This window comes from Macrobrachium nipponense, chromosome 26 (assembly GCF_015104395.2).
Source record: "Macrobrachium nipponense isolate FS-2020 chromosome 26, ASM1510439v2, whole genome shotgun sequence".
Taxonomy (NCBI): Eukaryota; Metazoa; Arthropoda; class Malacostraca; order Decapoda; family Palaemonidae; genus Macrobrachium; species Macrobrachium nipponense.
This window is the reverse complement of record NC_087215.1, coordinates 47,935,826-47,948,863: the sequence shown is the minus strand read 5'-3', so window position 1 is coordinate 47,948,863 and position 13,038 is coordinate 47,935,826. Positions and strand designations below refer to the sequence as shown.

At 42.5% G+C, this 13,038-nt stretch overlaps 1 protein-coding gene across 3 annotated transcripts in view; it reads right to left on the bottom strand.

Moving 5' to 3' along the window:
- The window catches only part of LOC135200266 (ubiquitin carboxyl-terminal hydrolase 48-like), a 414,786-nt gene that overhangs the window by 160,052 nt on the left and 241,696 nt on the right, over nucleotides 1-13,038 (bottom strand). For all 3 annotated transcript variants that reach the window (XM_064228750.1, XM_064228749.1, XM_064228748.1), the window contains exon 14: nucleotides 12,248-12,370. In XM_064228750.1, the coding sequence (XP_064084820.1) occupies nucleotides 12,248-12,370 (123 nt within the window). The remainder of the gene's footprint in view (nucleotides 1-12,247; nucleotides 12,371-13,038) is intronic.

The window sequence follows — 13,038 nt, the reverse complement described above, 5'->3', positions numbered from 1 at the left end:
TGGTGAATTTTTGAAAAAAAAAAAAAAAATTTTCCGTCCACGCACCGATTCTCGGCCGAAAATTTCCGAAACGCGTAGGCCACATTCTCCTAATATTTGTGCCTTTTCATATTACGCTTTTTTAGAGTTTTATATATGGAAATGTGCGCAAAAACATGCACAATATAACAAAAAATATTGGAAGGTTGTAGCATTTCTCATTTTTGAAATATTTGCATATAAAGTACGATAAGTACGAAAAAAACTACGATCGGTCAACTTTGACTCAACCGAAAAGGTCAAAAAACGTATTTGTAACATAAAAATCTTACAGTCTAGTAATATTCAATCATTTATCTTCACTTTAAAACAAATTGCAAGTCTCTAGAACAATATCTCGATTTATGGTGAATTTTTGAAAAAAAAAAAAAAATTTTCCCTCCGCGCGCCGATTCTCGGCCGAAAATCTCCGAAACGCGTAGGTCACATTCTCCTAATATTTGTGCCTTTTCATATTACGCTTTTTTTAGAGTTTTATATATGGAAATGTGCGCAAAAACATGCACAATATAACAAAAAATATTGGAAGGTTGTAGCATTTCTCATTTTTTACATATTTGCATATAAAGTACGATAAGTACGAAATAAACTACGATCGGTCAATTTGACTCAACCGAAAAGGTCGAAAAACGCATTTGTAACATAAAAATCTTACAGTCTAGTAATATTCAATCATTTATCTTCATTTTAAAACAAATTGCAAGTCTCTAGAACAATATCTCGATTTATGGTGAATTTTTGAAAAAAATATTTTTTTTCCCCTCCGCGCGCCGATTCTCGGCAGCGAATCTCCGAAACGCGTAGGTCACATTCTCCTAATATTTGTGCCTTTTCATATTACGCTATTTTTAGAGGTTTATATATGGAAATGTGCGCAAAAACATGCACAATATACAATAAAATATTGGAAGGTTGTAGCATTTCTCATATTTAAAATATTTGCATATAAAGTACGATAAGTACGAAAAAACTACGATCGGTCAACTTTGACTCAACCGAAAAGGTCAAAATACGCATTTGTAACATAAAAATCTTGCACTCTAGTAATATTCAATCATTTATCTTCACTTTAAAACAAATTGCAAGTCTCTAAAACAATATCTCGATTTATGGTGAATTTTTGAAAAAAATATTTTGTTTCCGTCCGCGCGCCGATTCTCGGCCGAAAATCTCCGAAACACGTAGGTCACATTCTCCTAATATTTGTGCCTTTTCATATTACGCATTTTTTAGAGGTTTATATATGGAAATGTGCGCAAAAACATGCACAATATAACAAAAAATATTGGAAGGTTGTAGCATTTCTCATTTTTGAAATATTTGCATATAAAGTACGATAAATAGGAAAAAAAACTACGATCGGTCAACTTTGACTCAACCGAAATGGTCGAAAAACGCATTTGTAACATAAAAATCTTACAGTCTAGTAATATTCAATCATTTATCTTCACTTTAAAACAAATTGCAAGTCTCTCGAACAATATCTCGATTAATAGTGAATATTTGAAAAAAATACTTTTATTCTGTCCGCGCGCCGATTCTCGGCCGAAAATCTCCGAAACGCGTAGGTCACATTCGCCTAATATTTGTGCCTTTTCATATTACGCTTATTTTAGAGTTTTATATATGAAAATGTGCGCAAAAACATGCACAATATAACAAAAATTATTGGAAGGTTGTAGCATTTCTCATTTTTTTATATTTGCATATAAAAAAAAATTTAAACAAAAATTCGACATTTGGTCAACTTTAACTCGTCCGAAATGGTCGAAAACTGCATTTGTAAGCTAAAACTCTTACAGTATCATAATATTCCATCATTTACCTTCATTTTGAAACAAATTGCAAGTCTCTATAACAATATTTCGATATATGGTTAATTTAAAAAAAAATTATTTTTTTACATCCGCGCTACGAATTCATGCATCATTTTGTGATAATATTTTCTGTGTTGCTTTTATCGTTTTACAATGTGTTATATATCAAAATGATCGCAATTTAGTGCACATTACAACGAAAAAAAAGTAACTTGTTACCTCTAACCGTTTTGCGCACAGCGCGATTTGAATACAATTATATATGAAATTTCGTTTTTGCGCCATCATATATCGCATTATTTATATATGATAATGATAATTTTTTTCATTTCTGATGGTTGCATACTAAATTTCAAGCAATGACAAAAAAAGGAGCCAAAAATGAACTCTTAATCTTGAAAACTAAGCACGCTGTGATTTTTTGAAAAAAATATTTTTTCCGCTTCCGCGCTCACTCTCAAACCCCTCCGGCGGCATACGGGAGTCATTTTTTTATTTACCGCTCCGGCGTTAGAGGGTTAACAATGTCTCCTTTACTCTTTTAACAGATCCCCCTGTGCATCATTTAATGTAGGCCTGACCACAATAGAGGGCAGCATGCAACTTCCTGTCATTAAGAAAACAGAGGAATGTAGCCCTCCAAAGAAAATGACAGTCACAATCTATCCCCATCTTTCATCACTTTCAACAGTAGAGAAAAATACAAATTAGTTACAAATTTGGTATTTGTTCATATACGGAACAAACCTTCGGTCTTAACATTAGGATAGACTTACTTATTGGAGGGAGGCAAGTCTCTACAACTGACTGGGAGTTTGCCACCTTATCCATTTCCGAATATATAGGGAAATTCTAAGAGAATGGACAATGAACCTAGAACCAAAGATATAAGCGAATCTATTGGTTTCCCTCACTGGGTGTTGATACCATTCTATGGTTTACTCTTGTCCCTTGCAACTGGATCCACCTTCACCCCTCTCTTCCCTATTATCTAGAGGGGTGTGTTGCTACTGAAAAGTATATCATAACCTAAGATAGCTTCACAGTATGGCTGACCACCTCACCTGCATCTAGTCTGTTCCAGCACATGACGGTACTCTCCTTCATATTGCCCGTAGTTAAAGGAGTAGAAAGAAAGTAGTAAAGAAAAAAGACCAGTCATCCCATTCATTCTACTTTCATACCTTCATCTTAGACTAGACGCAAACTGACCCGCCAGGGGTACTGGATGAGCTATATCACTTGTTGGGCCGCCACCACTGGACCCAAGGAAAAAGTGTCCAAGGATCTATGGGAAACGTCTTTCAAATAAAGAGGTGAAAGTTGTTTGGCGTTTCCACACACCAGCTTTCAGAATTCTATCCACAGACATGTTCTTCTTAAATGCCAGAGAAGCACTCAAGCCCCTGATGTCATGAGCTCTCGCTCCCACCTGGCTATCTGACCCTCTGTCTTCTGCCATATAAGCATCTCTGATCGTCTCCCTTAGCCAAAACGATATTGTATTCCTGGACACTTCCTTCTTGTTCCGTCCTGTACTTACAAACAACCTCCGGCACCCCGGCCTGAGGTGCCTTGTTCTTCTTAAGTACTCCTTTAGTGCCCTGACAGGGCACAGAAGCATCTCATCTTTGTCATTGTCTACAAAGTCTGCCAAGGAAGGTATGGTAAAGGAGTCGAATCTGCCGTCTACTATTGTTGGGTTTTGGTTCTTGGCCACGAATTCTGGGACAAACTCAAATACCATTGACCTTCAACCTCTCGAGTGCTTTATGAGATATGACAGGCCATGTAGCTCCCCCACCCTTTTGGTTGAAGCCAGGGCCAATAAGAAGACTGTCTTCAGGGTCAGGCTCCCATTCATGGACTGCCTTAGTGGTTCGTAGGGGGGTTTTGTCAGACTACTCAGTACCATGGTCAGATCCCAATCTGGGGCTTTTAGCTCCTTTGGTGGACATGACTGTTCAAAGCTCCTCATCAGCATGGTCAACTCCCATGAAGACGAAATGTCCACTCCTTTCATTCGTAAGACTGAGGCAGATACAGACATATGCTTTTCTGTTCTGAGATATATCAGAAAGTCTGCTAACTGCTGAATAGTGGTACCGAGTGGAGACAAGTTCCCTCTACGACACCAATCACAGTATGCTGACCACTTTCCTTGGTATACTGTCGCAGATGATTTTCTGATATTTCCCGCCATCTGAGCTGCTGCTTTCTGCGAAAACCCTCTCGCTCGGAGGAGATACTTGACAGTCTCCACCCGTGAAGCGATAGGGACTTCACCGACTGGTGGTACCTCTCCATGTGCGGCTGACACAGTAGGTTGCTCCATGGGGGTAACTCTCTCGGCACATCTATTAGGAGTTCCAGTAGGTCTCAAAACCACTCTGCCTTCGGCCATAACGGAGCTACCAGGGTCATCTTGAGGTTCTGAGACCGCATTACCCTGTTCAGAACCTGACGGATTAGACAAATGGAGGAAATGCTTACCGTCCAGATTGTCCCAAGGGTGTTGTAGTGCATCTTCTGCTACTGCCTCTGCGTCTGGGACTACCGAACAATACACTTCCAACTTTTTGTTGTACCTGGTTGCGAATAGGTCTATGATCGGTCCTTCCCACAACATGAGCATCCTGTCCACTACCTGCTGGTGCAGGGACCACTCCGTTCCCAGAATCTGATCCCTGCGGCTCAAATTGTCGGCCACTATGTTTCTTTTTCCCAGAATATACCTGGCCCTGATGTCTACCAGGTTCTCTACAGCCCACTGATGAAGTTGAACTGTCATCACATGTAACTGCCGAGAAACTAGGCCTCCTTGTTTGTTTATATAAGCTACTACTGTGGTGTTGTCTGACATCAATACCACTGAGCGTCCCTTTACACTCTCCCTGAATTCCTGTAGAGCTAGAAACGCTGCTTTTAACTCCAGCACGTTTATATGGAGTTCTCTGTCCTTGCAACTCCATTTTGCTGACACCATCAACTCCTCCATATGGGCTCCCCAGCCTTCTAGTGACGCATCCGAGAACAGCAAGAGGTCTGGAGAGGATTGTTGAAGGGGGACACCCACTGTCAGATTGTCGTCGTTCACCCACCACAGCAAGTCTTTCCTCACTTCTGCCGACAAGGGAATTTGCTCGTACGGGTGATCTACTATTGGTGACCAAAACTCCTTCATCCTCCATTGTAGGGACCGAAGGTGTAGCCTTCCTTGTGGTACTAGCTTCTCCAGGGAGGTTAGGATTCCCAGCACCACCTGCCACTGTCTTGCTGGCTGTTTGTTTTCCCAGAAAGGCATTCACCACTTGTTTGCATTTCTCTATTCTTTGGTCTGTCGGGAATACTTTGGCTTCTGTTGTGTCTATAATCATTCCCAGATACTCCAAACGTTGACTTGGATCTAACTGCGACTTCTCCTGATTTATCACAATACCTAGGCTGTGACAAAGCTGGAGGAGGGTCGCCCTGTCCCTGAGTAATTTCTCCCTGGACTTTGCTATCACCAGCCAATCGTCCAGATACCTTATTAGCCTGATCCCCTGAGCATGCGCCCACGTCGACACGAGAGTGAGCACTCTTGTAAAAACTTGAGGAGACGTTGTCAGTCCGAAGCACAGGACCTTGAATTCGAAAGCTTTCCCTGCAAGACTGAAGCGGAGAAATTTCCTTGAAGACTGATGGACTGGTATCTGAAAGTATGCGTCCTTTAGATCGACTGTCAGCATAAAGTCCCCGATCCTGACTGCTTGTAGAACCGTTTTTGGAGTTTCCATCTTGAAACTGGTTTTCCTTATACAGTGGTCCCCCCGTATTCGCGGGGGATGCGTACCAGACCCCCCCGTGAATAGTTAGAACCCGCGAATGTTTGGAACCCCTATAAAAATGCTAAAAACAGCCTATTTTGTTAGTTAAAACTCAAGAAAAACCCACTAAAAATTTTTCTACATGGTTTTTTTAATAGTTTTATCACAAAAAGTGCATTTTATGATGAAATTCATAAAAAAAAACAGGAATTTGTGGATATTTATCATAGAAAAATACAGCGAATGCGCGAATTTTCCGCGAATAATGCAGGGAAACGTTCCCGAGAGAAATCCGCGAATGTGTGAGTCCGCGAATCTGGAGAACGCGAATACGGGGGTCCACTGTAAACAGATTCAGAGTTGACAGGTCTATTACTGTCCTCCACTCCCCATTGGCTTTGGTACAGGAAAATCCTGCTGTAGAAGCCTTTTGCCGGACTGCATACTTGTTCCACAGCTCCTTTTTCCATCATCTTCTTCACTTCGTCCTGCAGAATAATGGCCTTCTGAGATTCGTGGGCATAAGCGACGTGGGGTAATGGCTGATCTGTCAGGGGCGGGGTTACCTCGAACGGGATCAAATACCCGATCCTGAGAACATCCATCACCCACTGCTCTGCCCCTAGTTCCTGCCACACCTTCCAGTGATTTGCCAGGCAACCCCCCACTGGTGTGGCCGAGTGATGAGAGGCACCCATCCTATCTTCTTGAGCCTCTCCCTCTTCCCCTACTGCCCCTCCCTCTGTTGTTTCTATTGTGAAAGGGCCGATGTGTTAGCCTCTTTGGGGAAGAGGGTCTTGTGGCTCTATTAGGGATGTTATGTCTCACTGTCTTCTTCTGAGACATTTGCTGCTGTCTCCCCTCCAAAGGAGTAGCTTGACTGTTAGACGTTTTCCTAACTGCCTGCTGCACCAACCTATCGTTAGTGTCCATCCTTCTTCTATCTATCGCCTCTTCCAGTATGACCTCTGGCAACAGCAGTTGCGACTCCAAGATATCCCCATTCCTCATCGCTAACAGGGAATCCAAATCCACAGTGCGGCTTAGTTTCCTGCCAACGCTGCATCTCTCCTCATTAGCAGGATATTTGCCCAAACATTGGCACTTACGTTTGTCAGGTACGCAATCGCCTTGGAACCTGACTGTGTAATCTAATGAACAATGATTCATCCACTACTTTTCTTGTCACTTCCGAGGATGCAATCTTCGCCACTGCTGTTGACCAAAGATCTAACCAAGAAGCAGCCTGAAAGACAGAAGAAGCTGTTGCTTCTAACGTAGCAGCCTCTTGGTACGTCATCGAAGGGCACTCCATTTTAACCTGATCCAAGGTTAATCCAGGCCTTAATCTTACAACATTAGGGTTCACTTGTCTAGACAGCAAATGGGACTTCGGTGTCGTATAATATTTCCTTTGCTTCATCATTGGAGGGGGAATAAATTTAAATGATCTATTAGATCTTAAGGAATTATCCCTTCCTGCAATCTTTGCGTTTACGTGTTGCAAGACAGAATCCGCATGACTTGAACAAGGCAATTCATACAACACCTTGGTATCCCTTTTTAATCCAAATGCCATGTCAATTCCAGGCGGAAGCATACTGGCCGGTGTTTCTGTCTTCTCCGAAAGGTTATTGAATTGACGAATCAAATCAATCACCTCTGCATACGAGGCCAGAAACTCTTGGTTTTCTCCTTCCTCCAGCTCTAATGTACCATTCTCCGTCACAAGAGATGTTGGCTCGCCCCTATCTTCCGACAGACAGCCCGGAATTCCACGGCCACGGTCTCTTTGATCTTTTTCTCTGCTCACGGATCTAGAGCGAGAATCTCGTCTAGATCTCCAAGATGAAGGCTCCCTTAAGACAGATATAACTTCGTCTCTATTAGTATTGGTATCGTTTACGAGCGTCGGAGAACTCGGCCTCGAACTTTCATCCAGACGGACACTGCCTTCCACGAACGTATCCGCCAAGGTTGCCAACTCCCTATTCTTCGTACTTTTAATAGGAGCCTTATCGTCCTTCGTACGTATTTTGAATGGCCTTACGGGCGAAACTGGGACCTGCATTCTATCCTCTGCTGCACCTTTCGCCGCCAACGTCGATTTTACCGGCGGTATCGTAGTTTTTGCGATCCGAACTGGCAACTCCGCATCGGCCGCTGGTCCGTCGGCCGTCGCCTCTCTCGCTTGTTCGGATTCTTACGAACGGCTTCGTCTGCTAGCCTTGTGCTTACTAGCCACTGACTTCCCGACCTTCCTGCTGACTTGGATACGACAGTCTTGGTCTGAAGATGAAGAAGAATTGATTCTTCTCCTCTTAGCCCGAGGATCAGTCGCGAATTCCCGAATCCTCCTCCAACGCTTGACTGGCGCTCGCCGTGACGTTATCGGACTTAGCGATGACGCCGAACTAGAGGAAGAAGACGAAGAAGGCGAATCACACTTTTTCTTTTTGTCTCTCTTATCCATTCTCTTCTCTATATCCTGTAATTTTTGCATTACAGTTTGCATTGTTGAGTCAGAAGGCGTATTAGAGTCTCGGTGCAGCGAAATAGGCCGAGAAGCAGTCTGTGACATCATCACGCCTGCCATATCGGTGTGTGATGTATGTTGTGACGTCATCCCTCTCGTAGGGAGAGACTGTGAGGTTTCTGCTGGCAACCGCACGTTTGCTGCCAAACTACCTCCCACGTTGTGGATCGCTGTAAACATAGAGTTTGATGGTGTAGCCGCGGCATTAATTCCCATAAATTGCAAGCCAGGGGGATGAGGAACATTCAGCGCTGCCGGACCCTGCTGGAACCGTGACGCCATATAATGCGCAAGCAACGCAAGCAAACCATCCAAGGTTGGTACGCCTGGTAGGCCTAGCGCTGACCACATACCATCCAACCTATGCGCTTCGGGAGCAGGAGCCTGGAACAAAGATGGAGGTGCTACCCCTCTACTTGCTGGGAACAAAGGAGAGTGCATATTATTCATAAAATTACCCAAGGCCCCTCCTGACGTTTCCGATACTGAACCTTCCTGGGTTTTCCTTCCCCGCCACAACACCAACTTGTCTCACAATCTGTCAACATAAGTATTTTTTTATTTAAAGATTTTAACGTCATTAAACAGATTAAAACATAGAATGAGGCTATTGGTTTCATGCATGCTAGCTGTAGGGGAAGCTGCCCTAATGCTGTGTCGAATGTGGTACTGGGGTTATGACTATTAGCATAGAACCTACATACATAGATGCTCCATGAATCTAAGATCTAAGACTCATCATTCATACTCTTTACAATTTCTTACTGTCTGCTTCAGGGAACTTCATGATTGCAATAACGATGGAGGCGGGAACCAGTGGGGTGAAATTGTTACCGGGCCAAGCCAACAAATTCGCAGTGGACAAGTGCATTATTTGCCAAAGAGCAACAGAGGATGCTACAATCAGCACACTGAACAGGAGAAAACGCATCAGAGATGCTGCAGACATTCGAAATGACCACGTTGCAAAGCGTTTGAAGTCGTTCAACGGCACTGATGAACACTTTGTCTACCACTTGACAAATAGCTGTTACAAGACTTACACAATGAAAAGTACTCTGAAAAAAATTACAGAAACGAAAGTGTCTTCACCAGAGGAAACACTGAATGAGCTTGCAAGGGGCTGCAGCGCCAGGTCTCAGGTGATATCTCGTCCATCCCCTAGTCAACAATGTGATATTTACAATTACAAATGTGTTGTAAGTACCTATGCCAAACGCCAGGGTGCATATGAAAAGTATCGAATCTCAGAATTTGAGCAGGCAAAGAAGTTCTTGGCGGCAACTGTATTTCTACAGGATGACGTCTACACCCGAATCTGCGATTTACAAGACGAACGCTCCGTTTTTGGTGCAGACCTTTTCTGCCACATGTTGTGCATAAAAACTATCTGCAGAAAATGAACGAGCACAGAGCAGGTCAAATGAGCCTATGAATAGGAAGAAGAACGCACGGTTAGCTGTGGTACCTGATATAGAAGCGGGACTGAATCAAGGTGATGGCTTTGAACTAAGTCAGATCAGAGATCGCATGATTGTTGAACTTTCAGACACTCGGTTTACCAATAGGGTAGCAAAGGTCCTGCTTGTAAATAATTTTGGTTCCAATATTTCCTTCTCTAAACCGAAACACGTCAATAATCACCGACGTTTTTGAGCAGTAGTGTGACTGCTGAAAATATGGCAAGACACAATTCGTTCAACAGATCCTGTTCGCCAGTGTGCTGAAATCATCAGGCAGAGTCTGTTAGAGTTAGATTTTTATTTGCAGGATAGATTCTGTGATGCTCATGATTTAGAAAAGGCCACCGAGAATATGGTAATACAAGGACCCCTCCTACACTTCTTTGCCACACTTTTTAACTTTGATGTAGAATCATTTGATAATGTTTCCAAGAAGTTGGTTAATGGTGCTGATAAATTTGAAAATGACTAGAGTGATTGTAATGCAAGGGTGTCGAGGCAAAATGTAGACAAGTGCAGGGTTTAACTCAGATTCTGTACTATATCTTCCATCGTGGAAGAAAGAGAATGCCAATGCATATGATAAACAGCCAGCAAATTTATAATGCATGCAAGAGTGCCACGCTGATCACTTGCTTACACTGATATGGGCTTTGCAGTAGTTATGATGAGGTCTTGCGCCCCCACAATGACGACTACATTCATAGTAGTCGAGTACCGATGAAGTTCCTTTCCCAAGTAATTTTAGCAGTTCACCATTCACAATTGCTGCATTTGATAACTTTGATCATGATGAGGCAACCTTATCAGGCATTGGTGGTAGTCATGACACAGTGAGCGTTCTGTTCCAAGATGATGATAATTCTAGCGTAGGTAAACCTAAGATCTCAGCTACTACAACAGAACATGGTCCCAAGATATTCAAGTGTGAACTGAAGTGTCAGGAACTGCAGCCATTCCACAAACCAGCGAAAAGGGCTAACTTGCCAGTGACCTATGATGTCAAAACACACGAAACCGACCAGGATCTTCGCAACGATGCAAGGATAAAGGATATGGCTTGTTCTCTAGGATTGGCTGGACTGGTCTGAAGAAGACAAAGTAGTGAACATCCAACCTGGTGAACAGATGATGCCTTCCTGGAGGGAAGCCCACCCAGTACTTTCCGAGAGAGATGTCCCAAAGAAGCGAGTCCGCTTTCTCCCTGTACTTCAATACCCAGTGACCTGCTACGATACTGTCTACACAGCTATGAAGAACTTTCAGGGAATCATCAAACACTTAGATCAGCCTAAACTGGCAGTTAAATGTGACGAAGGTGTGTATCACATTTCTCACGAAATTCAGTTGATCCATCTGGAAGTTCAATGATCTTGTCTTGTGCATAGGGTCATTCCATATGGCAAAGGTTGCCCTTGGATGCATTAGATAATACCTAAAAGGGAGTGGAGCAGAAGGTATTCCCGTTGAGAGTTCAGTCTTTGGCGTAAATGTTGTGGATTCTGTCCTAACGGGCAAGAACTATACAAGATCACTAAAGGGATTGCAACTTCTTAAGGAAGCACTGCTCACATTGCAGTGGTCTGCATTTTTCAGCGAGGGGGAGAACATGACAGTACACAAAGATAAAATTAGCATTGCTAGCTGAATTGAAGGGGATGATTGGTTTCTTCTAGAGAAGAGTTTGAGATGCTACCAGCAATTTCGAGATTGTAGTGATCAACTAATCCGTGATTTTGACGATTTCATTGGCAGAGACGTTTGAATACTGAAACACCTTCATCTCACTGGTGCAGCTGGTAGAGAGCCTGATTCGAAGTGTCCATTTTCTCAACCATCTCTCTACTGCTCCTTTCACCTCTTCTTTCATTTCCACTTTCGCACTCCTTAGCATTCCTCTCATTTCCTATAACTCGCTCTTCAGCTCCTCACACTCTACCCTTAACCTCTCATTCTCCACTTCCAATCTTTCCTTAGCTTCCCTCACCAACTGTAACTCCTCCTTCAGCCTCTCCATCTCCTTCAACCCTTCCATCCTCACTTTCTCCACTAATCACGCAACTCACTACCCCAACCGTCCTGCAGCTGCCGCACCAGCAGTCCCTGTTTGGGCACCAAATATTTAATGTGGTGGGATCACAAGCTAAAAAAACAAGCGGTGGGAAGCAGGTGATTACACACAATCCTAGCGATTAAGCCAAGCAATATATTTTTTCATTTTGTATGCTAGTTGCACCTGGTGGCGCAAAGATATAAGCTAACTTTAACAGTACGTAGGCAAGATTAATTCCAAATAAAAATTATTACATCTGATCGACACTGTATGCAAGGACATGGCAGGGAAAAATTATGACGAGAACATAAACTTTCCAATGATGCCTGTTGGGAACACATGATTATAGACAGGCTAGTGTTATTCTCAATGCTGACTGCACTTGACAGCAGACAGATGTAAGCTAATTTTAATAGTAGGTAAGATTTATCCCAAACTATTTACATTAATAATAATACACATCAAGAGAAAAGTAGGCAACCTCAATTTCAGTTACTATACATCAAGAAATGCCACTTATGTATACTTACTCTGTCAACTCATGTGGCTGCATACCGTACACGGGGAAGAGCAGGGAATCGTGCGGACATAAAAGCGAAGAATTATCAAGGGCATTAATGGCAGGGGATTGTGCCTCTCCTCGTTCACAAGATCTGCAACAACAACAAAAATTATCCTTAACAAAACACCTACTCCTACTGAAATAAAGTTTACTACTCTGAGTTTTAGCTAATGTATGTTTTAAAAAGAAAATAAGAAGGAATTCTGTGGTCTAGTATTTATAATGCACAGTACTCTTGCTTGTGGCAGAGTTCCATAAGGAAAATGTTTGCCTAGCAAGTACATTAGTATAATGTGTGGAATTTTTATCATCTTAGTGAATATTTTCATGCCAGCTTCAATTAATAGAGTTAGACATGAAATGAGTTGTCTATAGTCTCAGGGGAATTTTTTTGGCACAGGAAATCAAGAAATTAAGGGAGATGTTCCAGTAGCCGTAGTTCACAGTTCTGGTGAATGTGACCTGCAGTCTATATATGCTTACTCATTTGTATTCAAGAGGTTGTATGGAAGTTATAGATGAATTTTTATACAAAATTCACTACACTGCAATAGTTAAGTATATCTTAGTTTTACCAGACCACTAAGCTGATTAAAGGGATTTTGACAAATATTGCTAAATATACAAGAGAAAAAGTTACATGGATTATACCAGGATAAACCTGGTTCGCTCACCCCTGTATAGGGTGTCGGTATAAAACTGGGGCGAGTGAAACCACTCTACCAGAGGTCCCCTGCAATTTAGTCTCTTCCTTTGTCA